Source organism: Carcharhinus amblyrhynchos, chromosome 30 (genome assembly GCF_965287045.1).
Source record: "Carcharhinus amblyrhynchos chromosome 30, sCarAmb.v2.hapA, whole genome shotgun sequence".
NCBI lineage: Eukaryota > Metazoa > Chordata > Chondrichthyes > Carcharhiniformes > Carcharhinidae > Carcharhinus > Carcharhinus amblyrhynchos.
The window spans coordinates 21,978,404-22,006,227 of record NC_137353.1 but is presented as its reverse complement, the minus strand read 5'-3'; the positions used below and the strand labels follow the sequence as shown (position 1 = coordinate 22,006,227).

The following is a 27,824-nucleotide window of genomic DNA, read 5'->3' as shown; positions in this document are numbered from 1 at the left end:
GCAAGTCTCTAAGTTTGGTTGGACCAGTCCCTTTGATTCATTATTAACCTCACTGATTTGCAATTTCCCATTGCAATGATTTTAGAAATTAAAGTTCAACTCTTGTTCACACCTCCGATTTTATTTAATTTGATTTTTTTTTGTAGTTTTACAGAAACACAGTGGAAGGCACGAAAGGTCAGAGTTTATTCACTGGGGGCAAATCGACTGCCAGTATAGGCAGGGTTAGTGATCCACAGTGCAGGCAGTTATATACAGTGTTGGAAGGATTACATTGATTCTTTAGGCATTGTGATGGCAGTTCCAGCCTCACCAGATGTGATAAGATTCAGTGCTAGGACACAGCGATCACAATGAAAGGCACTTTTGTTGGAAATTAAACAACCCCAGGTGCTAGTACACAATTCAAATTAGCTATTTTTTCCCCCTTATGAACCCAATTGATACAAGGCTTGGAAGAGCAGGCTTGGTGGCATTGTACTTGTATTGGAGAATCCATTCCATTGGCTTAGTTCGATACAGTTTTGGTCCATTACAGGCAGGCACCCCATGCTCTAACGTCGCAGCTGTAAGTCTACTCACTCTCCCAACTTCAGCAAATGGCTGATGTTTAACTCAAAGATTGTTCATGGATAAGAGCTCAAAGCCATTGCTAGCCAAGGCTCTTTCTAATGGTACATTTGAGTCATGAACCAAGAAACAGAAGCTACCACAGCGTCTGATCCCAGAAGCTGTGTGGAGCTCATTAGACGTTGCCGGTTGTAAATTTTATGTATTTTCTTTGCTTGTTCGTAAATTAGGTGAAGTTCTTGTGTTTTAATCCTCAAAACCATTTCGTTACAGGTGGATGTTTTAAAAAAATGTTGTGTAAAGCTTGATTTAAGATTTTTTGTTATGCAACACGCATTGAGGTTATTGTATTGAGGCTATTGTTCACAACCAGTCTCAGATTGGCAGGTTACATGGGTTCTGCCATGAAATGAGATTGGAAGGAGAGGGTGGTGGAATCTCAATCAAATCCTTGGTGAGTTTGGGCCCCATGCTTAATTCAGCACCAATCTGGCAATCCCTTTAAAGAGCAGCGACAGATGGAGAGAGTAAGAAATGTGACACTAGTGTTCTTTCTGAAATTAGAACTGTGACAAATTGACTCTACATTTAACCTGTGACACTAATGATTTGCTCTGAGCCCAATCTGTGCCTTTGATCAGCTGGCCACGCTTGAGGGGGCAGGGGGAATCTGGCCCGGGAGTGCTCAATGCAAACATCAGGCGATTGTAATTGAAAGTGTTTCACCTCACCACACCAGCATCTCTCAAAATGATGAACACAAGCAAATGAAAACATTTTTTAAAGCCAGACAGCTAAGCAGTGACAGAGGGGCAGTGAAAAGCTGCAAGATGGGCCGTACAGTCAAAGGAAGCGAGGAGGTGATTCAGCAACACTTGCATTAATTTTACATTAGAATTATAAAATATGCAAACTGAGGCTGCGCAGTTAGAGAAAGATGGATCTGGACCAACCAGCACGTGGGGGAGGGAAGACAAGATACTCAGAACGATGCTTGGATCTGGGTGTTGGGACAGAAAGGTACCATTTGACGAATAAACACAAGGTGATATTTTACGAATTAGTCCCTAATTCATTTCTGATGTTGCTCCAAGATCAGTGTACGGACTATTCTACCAACTAAATAACGCTCTTGGCCCATCATTGCTGTTGGCATAGCTTCCTTATTACTGCAGGATGCATATGGTGTCTTGGGCAATGGGGGCCATAACTGAGTTTCATAACCATCTGTAGCAGTCATTCATTCCACCAAAATCTTGTTGAGGCAGTTGAAGTGTGAGGAAAATCAGTAGAATGGCGTGGAGTTGCTCTCAGACCGTTCCAGTAAAGTTTGAGGGAAAACGGACTCTCTCTACTAACCTTTGGACCCTCTCCTTGGTCACCATTGGAAACTCAGCTGACAGCTTTTGCCAAGTCCTTTGGCTCAAAGTCAATGGAGACCATTCACTCCCTCAGTTCTTCCTGGAGATTGCACCACATTACATAACACCCAGTATCTGGAGTGGGTGACTCAGATTTTCTGTCTGTACTCAGGGTAGGCCAGTTTCTTGAGTTCGTCCCAGAACAGCAGGCTGAAAACCGTGTGTGGACCCAAGCGGAAGTAGCCAGGTCCAATCCCCTTGTATAGACCCAGAATGCCCTCCTTACACGAGACCTTCAGCAAACAATCCCAGAATCCTTTGTAAAGCCTCCCCTGCGAGGAATAAAAGTATTTAAAATCAGGCAGATCCTTCTGAAAGGGAGACCACTCACCTCCTCAACACAAATAGCAAGTGCATTAACCTAACCTGCACATCTTTGGAGTGTAGGAAGAAACTGGAGCACCCGGAGGAAACCCATGCAGACACGAGAGAACATGCAAACTCCACACAGACAGTGACCCCCAAGGCTGGAATTCAACCCAGGTCCCTGGCACTGTGAGGCAGCAGTGCTAACCACTGTGCCACCATGCCATCCTGATGCTGTTCACTGGATTGAGGTCTCAGAATCGGGCCAGAGGTTTTGTTAGCGAGGTAGATTTGAGACTGACTTTTAGAGGATTGCTTCTCTTCCATCCCCTGCACCACAAGGCTGCTGGTTGAATCACAGCTTGGTATGGCTTCTGCTCTGCCCAAGACTGTAAAGAACTACAAAAGTTTGTGAATGTAGCCCAAACCACCACGCAAACCAGCCTCCCATCCATTGACTCTGTTTACACTTCCTGCTGCCTCAGCAAAGCAGCCAGCATAATTAAGGACCCCACACACCCCGGACATTCTCTCTTCCACCTTCTTCCTTTGGGAAAAAGATACAAAAGTCTGAGGTCATGTACCAACCAACTCAAGAACAGCTTATTTCCTGCTGCTCTCAGACTTTTGAATGGACTTACCTCGCATTAAGCTGATCTTTCTCTACACCCTAGCTATGATTGTAACACTACATTCTGCACTGTCTCGTTTCCTTCTCTATGAATGGTATGCTTTGTCTGTATAGTGCGCAAGAAACAATACTTTTCAATGTATGTTCATACAAGTGACAATAATAAATCAAATCAAAATCACACAGGCTCCAATCTTTTGAGTGAGAATAAATTAAACTAGATCAAATAAACTGAGGGATAATATAAAAAGAGCAGCCCCTGGCATAATGGCACTCCTGTAACTGCAGTGCTCACTGGGCATGGAAGGCCTTTCTGGTGCCAGTGGACACCGCTTGCTCCCTCTCTGGGGACACCCAGCCACGAACGTATCTGTGGTAGCGGAGCAGACAGTCAGCCCGGACAACCCGCTCGATTGCCCATGGCCTGGACCTATTAATGGCAAGTTTGGCTAGGCTCAGGAGCAGGTGCACGAGGAGGTCCTCCTCCTTCCCCGACACCCGGTCACACTGGGTGCCTGTAGATCAGGAATGTGGGGCTGAAATGCAAAACAGAACTGTAACAAAAAGTTTTTAAACGACTGAAAAGGGAGTGCAGCCTAAAACAACTGATATAAACATAATTCATGGACATCACAAGACTGCAACCACACAGGCTCCAAACTGTTATACCTAAATTGGTACTCAGGTTGCTATTTAGGCAATAGCAGTCCAATTTGTAAATTAAAAGGGGCCAACTACTTGAAACAGACAGGCAATTTGGAAACTGGCAATAGGCCCCTTTTAAAATGGAGCTGGCTGCTTAACCACTGCTAATGGGGTAGAATGACTACTATTGATGCCAGATTGAGGTCTTTCCTACCCGGTTAACATTAGCTAAGTGCACTGATGCACTCCACCATTGCAGTTGTAAAGCTTCCTTATTACCACAGGATAAACATGGTATCTTCGCTTTCCCTTACCTCCTATCCTCATAACCCCATGTAATCCCCTGACACCAAGGGGCAATTTATCATGGCCAATTAACCTAAACTGCACATCTTGGGAGTGTGGGTGGAAACTGGAGCACCCGGAGGAAACCCACACAGACACTGGGAGAATGTGCAAACTCCGCACAGACAGTGACCCAAGCCAGGAATCAAACCCGGGTTGCTGGCGTTGTGAGGCAGCAGCGCTAATCATTGTGCCAATCCTAAATCTCATCAAAGTGTCTCTAAGCTGTTTGTGATTTGTGGCATTATTTGGAGTTTTTCTGTTTTGCATCCACCTCAATTTCCACTGGGAGAGGCAGGACAGCTGCTCAATACTTTTTCTCTTTGTTTCACCTTGGTAACCTCTTCTCCGATTTCGAATTGGCTGTGAGAAGGTCGTTCACCCCATGGTTGGACGTGTGGGGTAAGTAATGGTGGGAGTGTAGAGGCAGGGTGGGCAGAGGTCATCTGATGACACCTGCAAAATAATGTCTGAGGACAGTTGGCAACCCAAATACCCAACATCAGAATGGCCAAACAAAGGGATTCAAACTCTCACTGTGTTGTATTTTTTTCACACACGCCAACTACTCAATGTTGCAATGATGATCATTATTATTGGTTTTGTGAGGTGTGGATTTAAAGCTACCACTGGTATTCTGGCTAGTCCAGCTATGTCTATAAGCAGATGTGATAGAAGGAGAGGGAAGAATTATAAATTCTTAATTATAATTAAGAATTATAAATGATCACATCATGGCTGACTGAGTGTATTGATTTTGAGAAGAAGACCTACCTTGCCAACCTCATCGACTGGCTGATTGTAGAGTCTTGTACTGATGACATCAAAAGGAGTCATGGTGATCACCACAGCAACACTGCTCATCATTCCTCCTGTCAAACCCACCAGCCAGCTGTCTTTGCTGAACCACTGAACGTATTGATAAAATGCACAAAAAAGCACACATTAAAGCTCATTAATTTTCTTTTACCTCATACCATTTTCAAATCTAACCCAGCAGCTCATTCACACTCGCTGTTCAATCAAGAGCGTGTTAAAGTAAAGAAGATCGGATTCAACATCATTGGAACTCACTTCAACCACAACAACTTGAATTTTAAGAACATAAGAACATAAGAAATAGGAGCAGGAGTAGGCCATCTAGCCCTTCGAGCCTGCCCCGCCATTCAATAAGATCATGGCTGATCTGTCGTGGCTCAGTTCCACTTTCCCGCCCTCTCCCCATAACCCTTAATCCCCTCTCTTATCAAGAACCCATCAACCTGCTTCTTAAAAATATTTAGCGAGGCAGCCTCCACCACTTCAACGGGCAGAGAATTCCAGAGATTCACCACCCTTTGAGTGAAGAAGTTCCTCCTCAACTCCGTTCTAAACCGCCTCCCCTTTATCTTGAGGCTGTGCCCCCTAGTCCTACTGTCTTTTTTGAGCGGGAAGAGTCTCTCCACCTCTATCCTATCCATCCCATTCATCATCTTATACGTCTCAATGAGATCTCCCCTCATTCTTCTAAACTCTAACGAGTACAAGCCTAGTTTATTCAGCCTCTCCTCATAGCTCAATCCCCTCAACTCCGGTATCAGCCTAGTAAACCTCCTCTGCACTCCCTCCAGGGCCAAAATATCCTTGCGCAGGTGCGGCGCCCAAAACTGCACACAGTACTCCAGCTGCGGCCTCACCAATGCCCTATACAGCTGCAGCAAGACCTCCCTACTTTTATTTTGTCACTATCTAACTTCTTTTGTTCCCTTTAACAGCTTGAAAGCTTTGCTAAATTACACCTTATCCTCCCAAATTTCAGGGAGTACGACCCTGATTTGTACCATCTCTGCTCATCATTTAATCCTTGGGAGTCCAGATGGTGAATGTTTGCTATGCTCGGTCTAATGCCAATTTATCCTCCTGCGGTGCCCGGAACTATTTACAATGCCCAGGTTTGGCCTAACCAGGACTTTGTTTAGCTGTGACAGAGCTACTGTACCTCTTCATGCTATTGTAACAATGTAAATGGACACCCCACTCACCCCTTCCACCAGCACCAGCATCCCGCAAACGTGAGGGGATTGATCCACCTTCGGCTAATAGCCCATAACAGGGCCTTTGCACATGTAAATTGGCTGTCCACCTGATTGCCAATCCACCTTGGGTAAGTAAAATTCCTTGTTGGGTGGAGCAATATGTTCAGGGAGCTGGTCCCCCTTGGCTCCCTGAGATTTTACCAGCTCACCCCTTCTTTTCCTGTCATAAAATTCTGTTCCTCCAGGACAAGAAGAAATGTAATAGCAGTTTTTGAAATTATGAGGTGAAACCAGACCGTCTGTGGCATCGCCATCCCTGCCCAAGCCTGAGCTGAATTTCCAACCACATACTCTCATAAAGAACATAAGAACACAAGGAGTAGGAGCAGGAATAGGCCATCTGGCCCCTCGAGCCTGCTCCGCCATTCCATAAGATCGTGGCTGATCTTTTTGTGGACTTAGTTCCACTTACCTGCCAGCTAACCATAACCCTCAATTCCTTTACTGTTCAAAAATTTATCTATCCTTGCCTTAAAAACATTCAATGAGGTAGCCTCAACTGCTTACGTCAACTCTCCTAACCTTGTCTGTCTCCATCTCATTTGGTACTGATACCCTCATATGTGCTACTACTCTCTCCAAACCCTAATGCTTAATGCTTTCCTGGGCCAGCCTCATATCTTCCACCCTTCATCAACTTCAGCAGATCCAAAGGATAGCTGGCATTGTAAGCAAAATCCAAAGAAGCTTGGGTGCGGAGGGGTTTGTGCAGGAATTGTCAGTCATGCAAGGAGCTGCGGCGGACAGGGAAGGCGAAAACCGCAATCTCAGTGATTTCTCTGCCTGGACTTCCCCTCCAGCTTCAGCCTCTCAAATTTTAAGTTGCTTTTCTTCCTACCTGCAGAAAACACTGAATCTTTAGCCCGTCTCAACATCGGCACCATTCCCGGTGTAAGATGATTGTATGTAATCTGATTTTGTTAAGGGGATTTTTTAAAAAAGATATAACTTTAATTCTCCTTTTCCTACCTGGATTACAAAAGAACAACAAACTGTAATCCTATTAAGACAATGGAAGACTGCTAGTCAGACAGAATATACAACTTGCATTCCAGCTAAGTGGTATCAAAAGGGAGCAGACCTACCAGCCTCTCCCCCCGCCTCACCGTCATACAGCACATCTCCTTTTGGTTTTCAAACTCTCTTAAAAATCTTCAAAGGTTTCTGAGCTGAGACATCAGAATACAATTACACGCTTTACAAAACAATGACTGCAGCAAACATGGCAATCAGATTCCTCTGTAATAAACAGCCAGCATGGCTTTTAAGAACTGTTTTACCAAGCCAGAAAAGTTACAAAGAGAGGGCAAACTGCTGTAATGAAAAGCTGTAAGGTAGCAGTTTCTCTCTCTCACAGATATTGCACCCAGATGTGCAAAGTAACCATCCTGAGAAATCTACAACAAACTGAGATCTTTTGGGAATAAAGCGTGGAAATCCCCTCCATCCAATCACATGTAGGAAGACAACCAAACAAAACAACCATCATGTGGAAACACCAGTCAAAGGATGATTAACTGTATATTCCTTTGATTGTTTATCATCTTCATAAACTGTAAAATGTCTTTAAGTCTATCCTCTTATTTTACCATCTGTACTTATGCACGTGAAGGCCCAGGAAATGTGTGTAATTTGCCTAGTTTTTTAAATTCAGAAAGTAGGGTCAATAAATCTATTCTGACAGCGTACACAGTGGGACTCCTGCAGTATTGGCAAGCACATCCTCAGCTACATTTATAAGACATGGTGTATTAGGGGAGTCATTTTTACCTCTCCACTTATGGCTGTAACGAATTAATGACTACTGTTATTAATTGTCCTTTTGAGAGATTTATAACACTCCCCGCTTTGAATTACACTCACCTGCTGGTCCTTAACTAATTGCTTGGCAGAGTCAAATGTGGCAAGCTGTGCTGCAGATCCAACCATCACCCTAGGAACAGCACCTGTGACCCCTCGCCACAGGCCCAGAATCCCTTGTTCTCTGTAGATGGTCAAGAAGGCAGTCGTGACTCCCTGGGATCAAAGATACAACAAGGTCATGATTATCACAAAGGGAGAACGTCACTGAATCTCTACAGTGGACAAAGAGGCCATCTGGCCCAATGATTCTGCACCAATTTGCCAATAGAGCCCTCCCTCCGCCCTATTCATTTACCTAACCATCCTTGGATACTAAGGAGCCAATCCACCTAACCTGTACATATTTGGACTGTGGGAGGTAACTGGAGCACCCGGAGAAAATCCATCCAGATATGGGGAGAATGTGCAAACTTCACACAGTCACCCAAGGCCAGAATCGAACCTGGGTCCCTGGTGCTGTGAGGCAGCAGTGCTAACCACTGTGCCGCCCATAAACTCAACTGCATATTACCAACACTTTGTAATCACATGGCACTCAATGTTGGAAGACCTCCAGCAATATGCCAGCAAAGTTTATATAGGAGAGGGAACGTAGGAGAGTTGACAAAAAGCTTTTAAGAGTGGTGGAGTGGGTAACAAGCCAGTGTATTTTAAGGAGAGAGCTTCAAAAAGCTAAAGCACATTGACTAGAAGATCTGTCCTGATAGTGGATCAGAGGAGGCAGGAAACAGTTATGTGGGTGATAATCTTGAGGAAGGCTTTAGGTGTTAACACTAGCCAATCAACAGTTGAAAGTTTTAGTTTAGACTGACTCAAACATGCAGCAATCTGGGATCGATTTATAAGTGATGTTCCACAATTCAGAGAATGACCGACAGGAAAAAGAAATCTTTTTTTTCTTAATATAAAACCATAGAATCCCTACAGTGCAGATAGAGGCCATTTAGCCCATCGAATCTGCACTGATCACAATCCCACCCAGACCCTATCCCCCTAGCCCTACGTATTTACCCTGCTAATCCCCCTGACACGAAGGGGCAATTTACCATGGCCAATCAACCTAACCTGCACATGTTTGGACTGTGGGAGGAAACCGGAGCACCCAGAGGAAACCCATGCAGACAAGGGGAGGATGTGGAGACAAGGCAAATGTTACAAGGAGTCATAGGTTCAAGGTGAGAGGCGGAAAGTTTAAGGGAGACGTGTGGGGGATGTTTTTCATGCAGAGAGTGGTGGTGGGTGCCTGGAACGCGCTGCCAGAGGAATTGGCACATTAACAGCATTTAAGAGGCATCTGGATGGGTATGTGAATAGGAAGGGAATAGAGGGATACGGACTGAGTAAAGCAGAAGGTTTTTGTTTCGTGTAGTTAGGGCATCATGATCAGCTCAGATAGCCGAAAGGTCTATTCCTGTGCTGTACTTCTCTTTGTTCTTTATTAAATAGTGAGCCGGGGTATTAGGGTTCAACTTTAGAACAGGAATGTAAATACTATTCTCCTGGGAGTCAGCCTGATGCTGGCAGTGGCTCCTCCCTCTCTCCCTCCCTCCATCACTAAAGCTTTACAGTTACAGAGACACTGACAGCTTCAGCTGTAGTTAATAACTGACTGCTTCAGAATTGCAACATCCTTAATGACCTTTACTGCAGAAAAACACAGGTCAGCTGAACAACAAGCTATCAGTGACAGCAGGAGTGTGGAGTCAGCACATTAACTTCACTTAGCACCAATCACTGAATTAACATCGTGAACTTTCACCACACTCAGAGATCCAGGCAGTCAGACTGTGTCCAAATCTGTTCAGTCGGCATCGTTCCAATCCTTTCAGATTCTCTCATTTCCTGTAGCAGCTGGATCACAAGGCCTGGACAAGTGTTGATCCCTCCTATTTGGATAGGCTAGGATGTGACCATGATCTCAGTGACCCCCCGGAATAGAAGGATAAACCTTTCCCTCCTCCAGGTTTCTTGAACCTGACTGTTAACCAGTGTCTCCTGATGATGTGCTAATGTAGATATTCAGGTGAGGAGAACAAAGAACAAAGAACAAAAACAGCCCGGGAAACAGGCCCTTCGGCCCAACGAGCCCGCGCCACCGTCTTAACACCACCAGTACCCCCCCCCACCCATGACCCTTGTCTAATGTTTTATGGCCATCCAGATTGAAGGAAACTAATTTAGGGACAATTTATTCCTGCCAATCAGCCTAACAGCACATCTTTGGGGCGTGGGAGGAAACTGGAGCACCCGGAGAAAACCCACGCAAGCGCGGGGAGAATGTGCAAACTCCCACAGACACTGGCCCAAATCCATGTGTCTGCACAGCAATCAGTGATAGTCACTGCGCTGTCGTCTTGCCCAGTATCTGGTATGGGGGGGGGGAGGGGTCTTGTTGATGGTGCCTCATGTGATTTGATTTGATTTATTATTGTTACATCAATTGGGATTCAGTGAGAAGTATTCCTTCTTGCGCACTATATAGACAAAGCATACTGTTCATAGAGTATATAGGGGAGAAGGAAAAGAGAGAGAGTGCAGAATATAGTGTTACAGTCATAGCTAGGGTGTAGAGAAAGATCAACTTAATATAGTTCCATTCAAAAGTCTGATGGCAACAGGGAAGAAGCCGTTCTTGAGTCAGTCGGTAAGTGATCTTAGACTTTTGTATCCTTTTCCCCAACAGAAAAGGTGGAAGAAAGAATGTCTGGGGTGTGTGGGGTCCTTAATTATGCTGGCTGTTTTTCCGTGGCAGTGGGAAGTGTAGACAGAATCAATGGATGGGAGGCTGGTTTGCATGATGGACTACGCTATGCACATAGGGGAGAAGGGAAGGACAGGATGCAGATATAATGGAATAGCCAGTTAATATCTATTGCCTGGGGGGCAACAAGGACTTACTGACTTCAGTGAGAAAGGGATTGGTGAGAGAAATCTCCCCTAGATTCAGATTTGATCTTAATGCTTAACAATCTCTGTTGGCAGATCTGCATTTTAAACCCTTGCCATGTACATTGTCCCTGTCAACACAACCGCAATTGTGTTTGTGGCTCTCCTCTGAAAAAACAGACTGCAGAAAGGCACAGTGGTTAGCACTGCTGCCTCACAGCGCCAGGGACCCGGGTTCCATTCCCAGCTTGGGTCACTGTCTGTGTGAGGTTTGCACTTTCTCCCCGTGTCTCAGTGGGTTTCCTCTGGGTGCTCTGGCTTCCTCCCACAGTCCAAAGACGAGCAGGTTAGGTTGGTTGGCCATGGTAAATTGCCCCTTGGTGTCGGGGGTTCATAGGGTAAATAAGGGCTATGGACATATGGTCTAGGTGGGATTGTGTTTGGTGCAGACTCGATGTGCCAAATGGCCTCCTTCTGCACTGTAGGTATTCGATGGATAAAGACCAAAGCATTGGAAAGGGGAGGAAGAAACAATGAAATTCCCAGATGACCTGTGGAATTGGAGAACCAGTGCCAATAACCCTCTATCCTGTTATATTGAATGGGGTAACATACAAGGGAGATGGTGGTATAGTGGAATTGTCATTGGACTGGTAATCCAGAGATCCAGGAAAATGGGTTCAAATCCCACCAATTTGAATTCCATTATTAAATTAATGGTGACCTCGACTGTTGCAAAAAAAAAGCTCATCTAGTTCAGTAATGCCCTTTAAGGAGGGAACTCTTAACTGCCCTCTGAAATGGCCTAAGAAGCCAGCCAGTTCAAGGGCAATTAGGAATGGGCAACAAATGCTGGCCTTGTGATCCAGGAAGGAATAAAGAGGGAAAAAAAGAGCGAGATGTCTTTTTACTGGACCAGCGATTGGCTATGTTCTGAGATGATTTGGTTAGTGGATCGAATGGAATAAAAGTGATCTACAGGCTATTGATAAAACCTGAGCAAGGTCAAACATCCTACCCACGGGACCCATCTTGATCCATCACTCTTCCTCTGTGTAGATCCAACCCTCTCTCTTCCTGCTCTGATTTCTAACACAGACATTGATGGGAAAAAGATACAGAAGTCTGAGATCACGTACTAACCAACTCACAAACTGCTTCTTCCCTGCTGCCATCAGACCTCGCACTAAGTTGATCTTTCTCTACAGCCTAACTATGACTGTAGCACTACATTCTGCACTCTTTCCTTTCCTTCTCTATGAAGGGTATGCTCTGTCTGTATAGCATGCAAGAAACCATACTTTTTACTGTGTGTTAATACATGTGACAATAATAAATCAAATCGTATCAAATCAAATCTAACCGTTGTTTTCACTTTGGCCCAGTCAGTGGTAACTCTGGGTCAAAGCATTTGAATTAAAACACATTCCAGGGATTTAAGACCCACCCTCAGAAACTAAAATTGTGATCTATGCTGACACTCGGTACAGTGCACTACATAAAGTGTAATGAGGTTCGAGAGAGCCTGTCCCAGATGTTTAGGGGACTATATGAAGTATAGCTTTTAGTTCACCCACTGTACTGACCTTCTACCTGCCCTCCTTAACAAGGCAATAAAAAAAATGACTGGTCATTCATCTGCTTTCGAGGTTTCCTAGTACGTCGCAGTTGCTGCAATGTTTGTCTACATGATAGTGACTGCTACACATTCACAGTATGTAAACAAGTTTGTAAATATAAGCCTTTCTTCCCAAATAGCTTGTTACCTGGTGGTTATGCTGGTGTCCCACAGCAATGACAGCTGCTGACTGGGCCTGCAGGTGAGTCTTTACCTGTGAGTAAACAGAACACAAACAGTCACAGGCAGGTTAGAGACTGCGGAAAAGGATTTAAAAACTAGCTGTGAATTTAGAAAATCCGGAAACAAACCTTCGACGAAATAATCACTGAAATGTAGATATTCCGGGATGGATAATAAATGCTGGCCTAGCCAGCAACACCCACATTCAGCAAATTAATTAAAAATGGGATTTATCAAAACCAAGGGTTGTAAGCCGATTGGTGAATGACTATTGGCACTATTCATTCAGAATGCTTTATGACATTCTATTAATGATTTTGCAACTAACAATCAGAAAATTTATTTCAGTACTGGTTAGAACATTTGGCACCATAGAACCAGACTAATAAACACAGGCTAAAAAATATAATCCCTCAGGTGGGATTTTCCAGCCACATTCACCCCAAGGCCAATGGAACTTTGCATTGTCTAGGTCCCCCTTGCTACAGTTCCCTTGGCGAACAGGACGCGTAAAATTCAGCTAAGTGAGTGTCTTACTGAGATTTCAGTGTTGACAATGAATTCAAAGGTGGTCCAGGCTGCATGCTCTCCCTCTATTCACAAGAACCCCCTTCATTACTGAAACTATTTACCCTGGGGGGATTCAAACCAGTGACGCCACAGCATTATCCAAGGTTTGTGGTTTACAAGTTCAGTGACCGATACCACTTGGCCACAGGAGGTTTATTTCAGAATTCAAATTTAACTATCTACCGTGGTGAGATTCAAACCTGGACCCCCAGAGCATTGCTCTAGGTTTGTGGTTTACCAGTTCTTCAGCCTATACCATTAGACCGCAGGAGGAACCCAGCACAATGAGCCCTTAAGTGGCTACTAATTGGCCACTTCGGAGCCTCAATAGGCCCAAGAACAACCTGGCTATCTGCACCTCCTCCTCAGTAGAATTTCAGACAGGGAGGGAACAGGAAGACCACCCACTGGATTTTCCTTATCCCTGTTCCCCTGTCTTCCAACCCACCCATGGGAAAATTCAGCTCATTAAATTGAGGCAAAGTCCACAGGACTCAATTGGATTAGCAAACAAATGAGTCAGATAAATAGAAAAATGTAGATGTCCTACAAGAAGAATGTGTTTGTCCGCATTAAATGCAGAAACCCATGGAAGATAGGGTCAGACAGACAACGAGACACCAGGGAAAAGCCTAGCAGTCAAAGTGAAGGATAACAGTGAAGTATTATTTCATTACCACAGCACCCCAAGGACAGTCAGGCACAAGCTGAAGGTCATAAAATTTGCAAATGGGATTGAAATGGACAATGAGCACTATTTAGTAAATATTTCAATTATTACTTCCTCCAAGCGTTTCCAGGGAAAGAGAAGATAAACAATATGCATGCCCTCTCTAATCAAAGATACTCCAAATGTTCTCAAATACATTAGCTGGAAATCCTGGACAGGCTAAATTGGCTCAAAAATTAATAAGTTCCTTGGGACGGATGGCATTTATCCCAAGGTTCTGAGAGAATAAGAGTGGAGATTTGTGATGCACTAACAATCATTAAAAGACTGTCAGTGGACATGGGGAGGTGCCAGTAGAGGTTCAGGGTTTACTGGAATGGAAAAGAAACAGATCAGAGAACAGGAAACAATCTGCACCTATTAGAGGGGGTGGAAATTACAGAGTGTGTTACTTCAGTACTCAGTGTCTGTAATCCAACTGCTTCTAATTTTTTCAAATTACCATTCTTTAACTCAATGGAAAGCAGTCAAATTGTAGATGATTCTAAAACTAGGTGGGGGGAGGGAATCAGCAAGAGCTGGTTCTAAAATCAGAGAACAAATGGGTCAAATATGTAAATAGGTGGAACAACAGAAGAAATCTAATACAGACAATTGTAAAGTGCTACACTTAGAAAGTACCATCTACAAGAGACATTGCAGGAATTCATCGAGGCTTTTCTGCAGCATCTCCCAAAACCACCACCGCTACCATCTAGCAGGACAAGGGCAGCAGGTACCTGGGAACACCACCACAGGGAAGTTCCCCTCCAAGACACTTACCAACCTGACTTGGAAAATAATACCATTCGTTCGCTGTCGCTGGATCCTGGAAATCCCTCCCGAACAGCTGTGTTGGTGTACCTACACTTCAGGGGCTGCAGCGGTTCAAGGAGGTGGCTCACCACCACCTTACTATGGGCAATTAGGGATGGGCAAAAAAATGTTGGCCTTGCTAATGATGCCCACATCCTATAAATGAATTTTAAAAAGGCATTATAGGTCAGATGCACAGTCAACGAATCGTGTTGAGAGAAGTAAATGTGAGACTGAAAAGTTCCCACAAGCTACACATTGCCACATTTCCCTCCCAAAGCATCACTGAGAGAGTCAGTCACAGGTCATGAAGAGAAGCAGCTGTTGTTTTCCTTTGCTTTGCGAATGTGTAAATCCACTGGAACAGGTCCTGCTGTCCATGTGACCTAATACTATTTCAATCTCAGCCTCATCTGAATTTTCCTTTAAATAGGATGGTAAGAACTTGTTTAAAGGAGCCACAGGAACAACTGGCATGTCTTGCAGTGAATGCAAACCAGGTCACTGAACCCTTCCTGTCTAGTTAACACCCGTGACCAGTGGACAGGACTTGAAGGAAGAGGTTTACAAGTATAAGTTACTCTGAACTGAAGCAGGGTCCCTTAGACTAATGAGCAAAACCATTATGAGCTCAATGTCAACAACTCTGAGAAGATTGGCAGTTGTCAGTGTACCTCCCACACCAGGTTTGACAACATCACAACCCTTTGGATGACATTGAAGTAACAGCCAAAAGCTCAACTGTGCATATAGCCCGAGGTTAGACTGAGGCACTGAATTCCATGGATATTAAGGGAGTTGTTCAAAGGTACTCACGGGATGAAACCTGTACCATTGGAGAAAACTGAGCAGAAACCTGTGTGCACAGGAGTTCCTTCAACAAAGCAGCTCCCCTCCCCACCACCTCCACACACCCAACTTCGTTTCAGCCTTTTAAAAACATGTTGTTATTGGGATACGGCCGATGCTGACCAGGCCAACATTTGTTGCCCATCCATAATCGCCCTTGAGAAGATGGGGCGTTGACATTGTACCCCTCACTCTTATGATCAAGTGAGGAGGTCGAGGACTGCTCTCCTCCTGTCCCCCTCACTCTTATGATCAAGTGAGGAGGTCGAGGACTGCTCTCCTCCTGTCCCCCTCACTCTTATGATCAAGTGAGGAGGTCGAGGACTGCTCTCCTCCTGTCCCCCTCCTGGTTTGATCCCAACAGGCCTTTTAAAAAAAGGAAATGCTTTCCAATTCAGTAACTGTTTTACTATTTAGGTGCTGTGAATATAAAAGATACACAGCCAGGGTTCAAGGTTTTTATAAAAAAAGAAAAAAGCGCAATGTTAATTCTACATAACCTGGTCTAAATAAAATAAAAACATTCTGAATTTCATGTCCATCAGCACTAACACACACACACACACACACACACACTTACAGAATGCAGAACTTGGAGATTGATGTCTTGGATGGCTGTAAGCCATCAGCGTCTCTACTACTTCAGTTTCACACTAAAGAGGGCTAGTTGGCTTGTCATATGATCCTTGCCCGCCAACTGACCAGTTACCAAAATATGGTCACTGTCAGTGGATTCCATGTCTATGGTTTACAGGACTAGATTATGACTGGATGAATTCCTCTCTCAACCAGAGCACATTGTCTCAGGTAATTACATCTGGTGCTTGGACCCACCCAATGGAGTATCCAGATGATTATCTGGATGCTTTGTAAACAGTTGGGAGATGGTCCCTTCATACTCTTTTAAAGTGATCGCTTCTGCCTTTTCCAGAAGGGGTGACTCCATTGTAATGACTTTGGAATTTGTGAGACAGTCATTCAAACGTCCAGCCATCTTAGAAGCTGTTGTTTCAAATCATCGAAATATTGGCCGTGATTCTTCTATTGCGATCTACAACTTTGTCAGGTTGCGGTGAGAGACGCGCGTGCCTGGCCTTGAACAGGGATTTGCACATGCGCTGGGAACACATGCATCTCCCACAGCCGGTGAACAGTTACTGGTCAGACCATGCTGGAAACTGGCGGGAAGGCAGGTAAGTCATTTACATCTTTTTTGCATGTATTTGAAATATATTTATTAGCTCATTATTGGTCCCGATTGAATCTCCCACCCACTTCATTCCGGCGGGGTTCAGACTAGCTCCCCACATTTGGGAAACTAGTGGAAGATCCCGCCGGAATGAAATGGGGGCAAAAGGCGTCCCCAGAGGGTTGAGCAGTAAGGGGGGGGGTGGTGCCCCCTGGGCATGGCCACCCTGGCAGTGCCAGTCTGTGCCCCTGGCACTGCCCAAGGGCCAAAGTGCCCATGCCCAGGGGGCACCTTGGCACTGCCCATCGAGCATTGGGCAGTGCCGGGGTGGGACCTATTGTGGGTGGAGCCTAGGGGCAATCAGTGGGGTGGGGGTCCTGCTGCCACTCTGCAGATAGGATTGGTCTGGAATAGAGGGAGGGCAATGATTGGGATGGGTTCGAGGGGAGTGATCTGCTATACTACGGCTCTGTCTGTCTTTTTAGGCGGGTGTGAAAGATTCAATGGCACTAATTTGAACAAGAAGGAGTGGAGTTCTCTTCTATGTCTTGTCCAATATTTAACCCTCAACCAATATGGCAAACAGATCACTTGGTCGTAATCACATTGTTCCTTGTGATATTGCTGTGCACAATTTGGCTACAAGATTTCCTACATTACAACGGTGATTATACTTCATCAAGTACTTTGTTGATTGTGGAACGGATTGAAACACCCCAAGGTTGGAATAGGGGCTGCTCAGATGCAAATTTCTTCTGACTTGTTTGGAAAAACAGGTTTCTAACACATCATAAGCTGTATTTTTCCAGTGCATGTGTTCAGTGGTATTTAAAGAAATTGTAAAACTGACATATCCCACAGTAATACTTATTACTTATAATATAGTTTCTTGTACCTTTGCATTGACATTTAACTTGGAGGCCTCAGGTTTTCTTAAAAGCCTAGGGCGGAACTGATATTCTCTTAGAACTATCACTGTTAATGGAAGAGATGCTGGAGCTACAGAAGAACATTATCCAGCAATTAAGATTGTCTTGATTCTATATTAACAAGCGACGTCAAGCGTTAGGTGGTTGTGTCTGCTGGCATGCCCATTTTGTAACATATTAGCAGCATGGCTCCCATGATGTTATTCAGAGGGAGTCAAAGGTCATGCGATTGCAAGGGGGATGCTGCCACATGAATGTGGAGAGAATGTTGGGGAGATACTGGCCGTGCAAATCAAATAAGAGAATTTCAAATGAAATTTGCCGAGTCAGTGAAGCAAGTGTTTTGTACTGGTTCTTGTCAGATTATTTATAGTTTGGACGCTCTCCCGTTATTGAAGAAACAAATCAGACCGTGTCTTTTCTCAGGCGATAATAGTATTTAAGAGGTTGCTTTTCTAATTGAGCAGAACAAGATAGATGGGGAAGATGAAAACAGCATCTTTGTTGTTCGCACTGAGAATTTGAAAAGGTCGTTCACCAAAATTTAATTACGAAACTGTAAAATCCAATTAATCATTTAGCTGCAATGAGTAAAGGAAATATAAATTATTTACTTTCCAAGAATCAATCAAAAAGCATTTGCTTCATTGACTTTGGGCAAAATTCCCAGAAAATTAATTTCAAATACTCGGATTTGAGATGCGCATCCCTTCCCCCAACCCACCAACAGGCCACATCCACAACCCAGTGTCCTTTTGCAATGGCACATCCCACAACTATCAATGGTAACATCGTGGGTGCCTTGTTACTGACACAATAAAACTGGTGTGGAGTGAACACAAGCATCTTATTCTTGATCTCACACCCTGTTACAGAATCCAAACAATCTTCAAATGCTGAGAGTCATAGAGATATAGACTCATAGAGGTTTACAGCATGGAAACAGGCCCTTCGGCCCAACTTGTCCACGCCGCCCTTTTTTCAAACCCCTAAGCTAATCCCAATTCCCTGCATTTGGCCAGTATCCCTCTATACCCATCTTGTCCATGTAACTATCTAAATGCTTTTTAAAAGACAAAATTGTATCCGCCTCTACTACTACCTCTTGAAGCTTGTTCCAGACACTCACCACCCTCTGTGTGAAAAAATTGCTCCTCTGGACACTTTTGTATCTCTCCCGTTTCACCTTAAATCTATGCCCTCTAGTTTTATACTTCCCTACCTTTGGGAAAAGATACTGACTATCTAGCTGATCTGTGCCCCTCATTATTTTATCGACCTCTATAAGATCACCCCTCAGACTCCTACGCACCAGAGAAAAAAGTCCCAGTCTATCCAGCCTCTCCTTATAACCCAAACCATCAAGTCCCAGTAGCATCCTAGTAAATCTTCTCTGCACTCTTTCTAGCTTAATAATATCCTTTCTGTAATAGGGTGACCAGAACTGTACACAGTATTCCAAGTGTGGTCTTACCAATGTATTGTACAACTTCAACAAGATGTCCCAACTCCCGTATTCAATGTTCTGACCGATGAAACCAAGCATGCCAACTGCCTTCTTCACCAATCTGTCCAACTGTGATTCCACTTTCAAGGAGCTATGAACGTGTACCCCAGATCTCTTTATTCTGTAACTCTCCCCAACACCCTACCATACAATCTCCCAAAATGCATTACCTCGCATTTGTCTAAATTAAACTTCATCTGCCATTTGTCAGCCCACTGGCCCAATTGATCAAGATCCCATTGCAATTGGAGATAACTTTCTTCAATGTCCACGATGCCACCAATCTTGGTGTCATCTGCAAATGTACTAACCATGCCTCCTACATTCTCATCCAAATCATTAATGTTAATGAGTGCTTCTGAGTTACAGCTCAAAATTGTCAAACACATTGCACTTAGCAAAGATTTCTCACCCAAACAAAATTTAACTCTGAATGTCCTGAGACTGAGCTAATTTAGCATTGTAGTCTTAAACAGGCAATACCACACCATGGAAGAATGAGACTTTGAATATTCAATGGTCTACAGCAATATATCAGTTATATTATATCAATATATCAGTTATATATACTAATAGTGCACCTATCATTCAAACTAACATGAACAAAATAATGACAGGTCAACATATACCAATCTATTAAAAAGTCACATGTATGATGTGCATTTGGCATAACTAACTCCAAGAAGGAAAAGCAATCACTTTAAGTTTACAGAGAAATTGTTGCATACACAAATACCTTTCACTTACTCCAGGAGACACACTTTTAACCTTTCCTGTATTAACCCTGAAAGCTACAACAATTGCATTTAAAAAAAAAATGAATGGAGTGGGTGGGTTGCTTGCTAAATCAGCATTTATTGCCCATACCTAATTGTCCCTGAGAAGGTAGTGGTGAGCTGTCTTCTTAAACCGCTGCAATCCATGTGGTGTAGGGACATCTACTTAGAGACTGCATGAATTTGCACACAGCAAGACTTTACCCCAAAAAATAGTTTGTGCAAACACATTATTGTGTTTCACTAAAGATCTGTCATATTTTACCTACTTTTCTCTTCTCGTGGAAGCACTGTTTCCTTGTGGAATCCATGTCCAAGAGCACCGGTCACTCGCCAGCATCTCAATCCAGCCATTGTTCATGTGTAAACTCAAACAGTGATCACCATCTTGCCAGTCAGCCAGCCGATGGCATTACAGCTCAGCTTGAAGCCTGCCCTGACTACATATCAACACACGTGACTTTCTAGCAGGAGAACTTGCTCAGTGATCAGCAGCAGGAACCCTGGTTGATTTTCTGTCCCTTATCCCAGGGCAGTGAACACAATTGTAAAGGCATTTGTCACTTCCAAGGACAGAGACGGTGTATCTCAGTACAGGCTGTTTGCTAGTCTGTGTGACCACACAGTACCACACAGGTGCAGTGCCTGGCTGTTTTCTTTGGTACAAAGTGACCATTAAGAGAGGTCTGAGTATTTAAATCTATGGCATTTTTATCTTTCTGCTGGTTGACGCTCTCGAAAATCTATTTGATTCCACAGTCGCAATGTGTTATGAACAGGATAATGATTAACAGCTTGTAATTACTTTTACCACACCACAAAATTCTTCTTTGTTACCTGACCAATCACTCCTGCCATTCATCACCCTGTCTCCATTCATGTCCCAATTGACATTTTGTGGAGATTAAACAAATATTCTGATTATTTTACAGATGGGTTTCTTCTTAAAGGTTTTAAAGTAAACATTTACTCAGTTAGGGTTGGGGGGGGTGCGCAGGGGGACCATCGGATGAATTCGGTAGCTACGTTTATATAAATTGATACAGAATTAAGTGTTCAGCTTTTTGTTTCAGTCAGCTGGGTTCATTGGCAGCTCAATCAGCCCATCCCCACATTCAAGTTGCAAAACTGAGAAACCCAAGCTTATAACTGACTGATGCAAATTTCACCCAATTCTCCTATTGAAAGGCTTCCCATTTATCCAAGCCCAGCGTGCTCAGGGATTGATTGACTAAAGTCAGCATTTAGGGATGTCCAAATGTCTAAACACAAGCTGGGCTGAACCCAGAGAAAACCAGTCAGCCTTTCAATGCTGGCCACTGGCAAGATTCAAGGAATGGCAAAAAATGGTGACACAGATGCCTAAGCTGGCTCTAAGAGTCATGCTTAATCCCACATCCTTGCTTGTTGTACACAACCTTGCAAGTTCCTCAACTTCTAGTGGTTGTCATACTCCTTTACAAAATGATGTTTGGAATCAGCTTCCACCGTGTTTTCAGATGGAGTGAACCAGAACCCAACAATTTCCGAATGAAAAGCATTCTCTTCATCTCTCTCCTCTGGCTTATTTGCTAATGATTTCATATCTGTGACCTTTAGTCATTGATCCAGTTGCCAGAGGGGATCATTTTTCTCGGTCCACTCTCGCCAAACCTTTAACTAACCTGAAAATCGCTACTCGGTGCCTTCTGTTTCAGGAAGAACCATTGTAACATTCCCAACCTCTCTTCACAACTTAATTTTCTCACTTCTGGTAAATCTTCTCTGTGCCCTTTCTAATACCTTTACCTCTTTCATTATGTGTGGCACCCAGATTTGTCCACCACTCTCCACTGAAAGAATGATGGGGAGGCGATGGCCTAGTGATATTATCACTAGTCGATTAATCCAGAAACTCAGCTAATGTTCTGGGGACCCAGATTTGAATCCCACCGTGGCAGATGGCGGAATTTGAACTCAATAAAAAAATCTGGAATTAAGAATCTACTGATGACCATGAAACCATTGTCGTAAAAACCCAACTGGTTCAATAATGCCCTTTAGAGAAAGAAATCTGCCATCCCTTACCCAATCTGGCCTACATGAGATTCCAGAGTCACAGCAATGTGGTTGACTCTCAATTCCCCTCAGGCAACTAGGGATGGGCAATAAAGACTGAGCAGCCAGAAATGCCCATGTCCCACAAATGAATTAAAAAAAAGTTCAGGCCTAATCAGTGATTCATAAACCTCCAGCATGACTTCTCTGCATTTAAATTTCATTCTTTTGTAGGTTCAAGTAACACACATACCTTGTCTCACCTTACCAACTCTCTCCACCTGTTTTAAGGACTTGTGTAGTTTCCATTGTGTGCCTATCTGATAACTATTATATCAGGAACTGGGTTGGAAGAATCCCAAAGCCCAGAGAATCACCCTGTGATAGGAGTCACATGCACTTGCCTAATTTGCACAGTAACTTTGAGCAACAGACTGGCGTGCCAATATCCTTGTTATCATTCCTCGCTTGTCTAACATCCAATAGCAGATAAACTAACTTTGTGCAGACTCTTACTTTGCACTTTGGCTGTTATGTAACCTGTATAGTAACTGTAATTGCACATGAAATGTTTCAAAGTGCTTTAGAATATGTAACATAGCACAATGTCCATTAAATACTTAGTCTGTTAAATACGGAATTATTGGTGAATATTTAAAATTCATTTATTAGCGTCACAAGTAGGCTTACATTAACATTGCAATAAAGTCCCTGTGAAATCCCTTAGGTGCCACACTCCGGCGCCTGTTCAGGTACACTGAAAGAGAATTTAGCATGGCCAATGCACCTAATCAGCATGTCATTCGGACTGTGGAAGGAAACCGGAGCACCCGGAGGACATGGGGAGACTCCGCACAGCATTGATCCAAGCCGGGAATCGAACCTGGGTACCTCGCACTGTGCTAACCACTGTGCACCACATATTGTAAATAGCAGAGATAAAACCAGTCCCATTCTCATTGCTGACTTAAATACCACAAGGGGAAACGTCTTCAAAAAGATTTCACTTCGGATTTTTGTTGTGAATTCTGTGACACCAGTTACATTTGTTTTTCAAATCCACCTTTTCTTTTCCCAAAGGGAGGGGAGTCTAAAACTAGAGGGCATAGATTTAAGGTGAAAGGGGAGAGATACAAAAGTGTCCAGAGGAGCAATTTTTTCACACAGAGGGTGGTGAGTGTCTGGAACAAGCTTCCAGAGGTAGTACTGGAGGCGGATACAATGTTGTCTTTTAAAAAGCATTTAGATAGTTACTAAAAAAGCATTTAGATGTGTACAAAGGGATATGGGCAAAATGTGGGCAATTGGGATTGGTTTAAATAAAAGGGTGGCATGGACAAGTTGGGTTGAAGGCCCTGTTTCCATGCTGTAAACCTCTATGACTCTACGACACCAGTATTAGCACCAGTTCAACTTCATCAAAAACACAGAGAGGATAAAAACAATCCTGGAAAGTAACAGCAGCATCCACAGAGATTCGAGGCCTTGTGATTTCTTCAGATTTCTGAAGAGTCATCCTGATTCGAAACGCTAACTCTGTTTCTCTCTCCACTGACACTGCCAGACCCGCTGAGTTCTTGCAGCGTTTTCTGTTTTAATTCAGATTCCCAGCACCCGCAGTGTTTATCACTCAGTTAGTTAGATGGAGGCAGCTTGACTGTTCTACTATGTGAGGCCATTGTAGCGTTTTGTAAATATTTTCATGAAGATTCTTCATGACTCCACACACAGCTCCCCCACTCCATTCCAAAAGGAAAACTAACCCCCTGCGACTGTGGTTCTTCATGCCAGCTGCTGCTAGGGACTCCTTATACTCACCATGCTATTTGGGTCTTACACTGGTCTCTGCTACAATAGCTCCCCTCAACCCCCCCCCCCACACACACACACAGAGCTACTAACGATGCTTCTTATACTGACTACAGTTTACAAGTGTTGCTGCTACTGGGCTCCTTGCACTAATAACTGCTTCACACTCACAGCTACAATAACCATGTCTGTTATGACTCTTACCAATTTTTACAGATGCACCCATGGAAAGCATCCTTTCTGGATGTATCACAGCCTGGTACGGCTCCTGCTCTGCCCAAGACTGCAGGAAATTACAAAGGGTCATGAACAAAGCCCGGTCCATCATGCAAACCGGCGTCGCATCTATTGACAAAGCAGCCAGCATAATCAAGGGCCCCACACATCCCGGACATTCTCTCTTCCGCCTTCTCCCATAGGGAAAAAGATACAGAAGTCTGAGGTCACGTACCAACCGACTCAAGAACAGCTTCTTCCCTGCTGCTATCAGACTTTTGAATGGACCTACCTTATATTAAGCTGATCTCTCTCTACACCCTCGCTATGACTAACACTGCAGTCTCTCCTTTCATGCTCCCCTATGAATGGTATGTTTTGTCTATATAGCACGTAATAATACTTTTCACTGTGTCCCAATACATGTGACAATAATAAATCAAATCAAACATTGCACCAGCCACCGCTACTGGGGATGTCATTTTTTATTTAATTGAACAAAGAGCTACACTGATACAAATGAAGGAGGTAATTAATGATACAATATCCTCTCATTTCTTAAGTATAACAGTCCTCCTCAGCCTAGTCCGAATAAACAAAACCTTCCTTGGGCTTCCCATTTTCCGCCAATCGTCAGATGTAAAGCCCAGCCTTGAAACCAAAATCTTTTGCTTAATGTCATCTCTCCCACTCAACAGTATCTATTCCTGCAGCTCTCAAACACAGACCAAGACAGAGAGACTGAGCAAGATCAGCAAGAATATAAAGAGGGCAAAACAGGAAACAGAAAATGAGAAGAGAGATGTTTTTTGGAGTTGCTGAAACAAGGCAAATAAACTTAGCCAGCCCTGTAGTACAAGGGCACTGTATATGATGATGAATTAAGGCAACTGAACCTTCTCCTGGGATCCTCAAAGCAGGGGAACAGTGTGAAGGTGGCACAGTGTCACAGTGGTTAGCACTGCTGCCTTGCAGCGTCAGGGAACCAGGCTCGATTCCCGGCTTGGGTCAGTGTCTGTGCAGAGGTTGCATGTTCTCTCCATGTCTGCATGGGTTTCCTGCGGGTGCTCTGGTTTCCTCTCACAATCTGAAAGACGTGCTGGTTAGGTGCTAAATTCTCCCTCAGTGTACCTGAACAGATGCCAGAGTGTGGCAACTGGGGGATTTTCACAGTAACTTCATTGCAGTGAAATGTAAGTCTACTTGTGACTAATAAATAAACTTTACTGTATTTGAACAATTTCAAGGGAATAGTCACTTCAAAAACTTAGTGCATCATAAAGCAGATTACGTTTACCCAAAATAGAACAAAGCTACACAGGGCAGTGTATCTTCTCTGTCCCCTTCGGGTCTATGATCGAACCAGCGCCCTTCAAATGAACTGAATTGTTCATCGGTGCTTGGCATGTGACCACAGGAGTCAAATATTTTCCACTGGTCCAACTAACACAGAACGACAAAGCAAAGTGCCCCAAGGTATTTATTTAGCAAAACAGCAGATTAGAATGGGAATTGGGACCTCACTGAGTGAAGTGTGGTGCTAAATTGCAGGCTTTTTAAAGTGGGAATGGTGCTGACAGAGATGGTCCAGACAGCTGGTGGCTCAGAATGGAAGAGTAAGGGATTGGGGAATGCGGGAGAGATGACAGAGTATTGGTAAATTGGAAAGGATGATATGGGGTTTGACATCAGTGTGTTGGAGGATTTGGGGTGGAACTTTGGGAGGTCAGTTTGGAGTTATGAGGTTCACAAACATTTTGGTATTTTCGTTTTCCGAGATCATAAGACAATGGTGTGAAATTGCTCGCCATCCTTGACACCCCCCTTCCACGCCCCACGATCTCCCCACTACATTAATAAAATAATTACAGATTAAACAGCAGGACACGCTGTCATTTCAAAGGTTCCTTTACCGGTGGAAGTCTAGGTTAAATGATATGGGAGGGCATGTTTCTAGAGTATCCCAACTCAGGTAATATCACAGTTCACAACAGCCAACTGCACAAAATTATCACCCAGCAGGTCAACTGCAATGAAATGTATTAATAAAGCAAAGTTCAAATAACTGATAAGAGTTGTTTAAACAGCGGAACAGGGCTGCAGTGTGAAGATCACCGCAGACTGTGATATGGATTCTGCTTACATCAACAATGCAGTTTTGATTCATTTCTGTTCAGTTTCTTTACCAGGCAACATCCCCAGATGCTAAGAGAATATCAATTCGATTTAACCCCAAAAATCGCCATCCAATCCCTCTCTGGCCAAAGCTGGTTTTAAAACAAGACCTTTTATTTTACATCTCACCGTATGTGGGGAGAATAAATCTGTGGAGAGAGATTATTCCCAACATTTGGAGTCAAGATGACCCAATCCTGACTCGAAACATTCTCTCTCTACAAATGCTGTCAGGCCTGCTGAGATTTTCCAGCATTTTCTGTTCTTGTTTCATAGAAATATAGAAAACAGAAGCAGGAGTAGGCCATTCGGCCCTGCAAGCCTGCTCTGCCATTCATTTTGATCACGGCTGATCATCAAATTCAATATCCTGATCCATCCTCTCTTTAATCCCTTTAGTCCCAAGTACTATCTCTAATTTCTTCTTAAAATCACACAACGTTTTGGCCTCAACTATTTTCTGTGGGAATGAATTCCACACATTTACCATCCCCTGGGTGAAGAAATTAGTCCTCACCTCAGTTTAACCCTTATCCTCAAGCTATGACCCTTTTGTTTTTACCCCATTCTTAATGTTACAAAGCCAGTGCTCAGATTGGACCAGGCAAACCTAAATCCAACTTCCCTCTGACAAAAGGTCATCCAGACTCGAAACACTGGCTCTACTCGCTCTCCACATATGCTGTCAGACCTGTTGAGATTTTCCAGCATTTTTTGTTTCTGTAATCCCAAATCCATTCCTTGCTCCAAAAACCAAAATTCAATTGAATCCAATTCAGGGTCTCCATGCATGGAAGACAATCCTACTTCTGGACTAGATTCCAGCATCCACATGATTTTGCTTTTAACAATCCTGGGAGCTCAGGCCAACACAAAAAAAGGGGGATTTGACCAACTGGCTATTGACTCAGATTAGGGGGTGGTGTTGCTGCATAACAAGCAGTGTTGGCATCTCTGCCACTCTGTCCAAGAAAAATTCGGCAGATTGCCCAGTTTACAGAAAGAGACAGCAGACTCTGGAGGTTTGAAACAAAAACAGAAAGTGCTGGAAGGTCTCCACCAGTGGAGTTTAGGGTTTCAGGTCAGTGATCTTGTCTCCAACACACACACACACACAGGGGAAGGGAAACAGGAGCAGGTGTCACAACACAAACCACCGGATCTGACACTAACTCACCAGATAGGCAGGGCTGCCCACCACAGCGCCCAGAGCCCCCGCTGCTGCCCCGGCCGCGATGCTGCAGCTGGGGCTGACCCTGCCGCCCTGCTCCCGGGTGAAACCCAGCGCCTCCAGCCGCGAGTAGGCACCGAGCCGGACTCCGTTCATCAGCGCCTGGTACAGGATGGCCGCCCCCAGCCCCTTCTGCAGCCCGAGCAGCCCGTCCTCCCGGCCGATCAGCACCAGGGCGTGGAAGGCGTTGCGGTAGAGCCGCGGGTAGGAGCCCCGGGCTCGGAGCTCGCCCTGCAGCTGCATCCGAGTCTTCACCACCTCCAGCGGGTTGGTCAGCACACAGGCTCCGGCCGCCGCCGCGCCGCCCAGAGCGAAGTCCAGCGCCCGGCCGCACCGCGGCTGCTGCTGCATCGCCCGCTGCCAAAGCCCGGGAGGCCCCAGCGGCTTCAGCCCGGGATAGTGCGCCCAGTGTCGGGGGGGGGGGCTGGAGCCCGGCACACCGCTCCCAGCACCGGGAGCAGGGGACAC

General features: G+C 44.4%; 2 protein-coding genes across 3 annotated transcripts in view; both read right to left on the bottom strand.

Moving 5' to 3' along the window:
- The window catches only part of LOC145360300 (transmembrane protein 82-like), a 54,660-nt gene extending 52,649 nt beyond the window's left edge, over positions 1-2,011 (bottom strand). For both annotated transcript variants that reach the window (XM_080215454.1, XM_080215453.1), the window contains exon 1: positions 1,930-2,011. The gene's annotated coding sequence lies outside the window, so the exon portion shown is untranslated. The remainder of the gene's footprint in view (positions 1-1,929) is intronic.
- LOC145360301 (solute carrier family 25 member 35-like) lies at positions 101-27,824 on the bottom strand. The gene is made up of 5 exons (XM_080215455.1): positions 27,303-27,824; positions 12,509-12,574; positions 7,857-8,009; positions 4,693-4,827; positions 101-2,263 (listed from the first exon to the last, which is right to left on the bottom strand). Exons 1-5 carry the CDS (start codon positions 27,705-27,707, stop codon positions 2,081-2,083), a joined length of 942 nt encoding a protein of 313 aa, XP_080071581.1. The 5' UTR covers positions 27,708-27,824; the 3' UTR covers positions 101-2,080.

What these genes read in the sequence shown, in the direction of transcription:
- LOC145360301 (XM_080215455.1), bottom strand. Translation starts at nt 27,707, where the DNA reads ATGCAGCAGCAGCCGCGGTGCGGCCGGGCGCTGGACTTCGCTCTGGGC. An exon ending in TGGGCAGCCCTGCCTATCTG is followed by an intron (nt 12,575 to 27,302) that starts GTGAGTTAGTGT and finishes GTTTACTCACAG; the next exon opens with GTAAAGACTCACCTGCAGGC. An exon ending in GACACCAGCATAACCACCAG is followed by an intron (nt 8,010 to 12,508) that starts GTAACAAGCTAT and finishes CTTTGATCCCAG; the next exon opens with GGAGTCACGACTGCCTTCTT.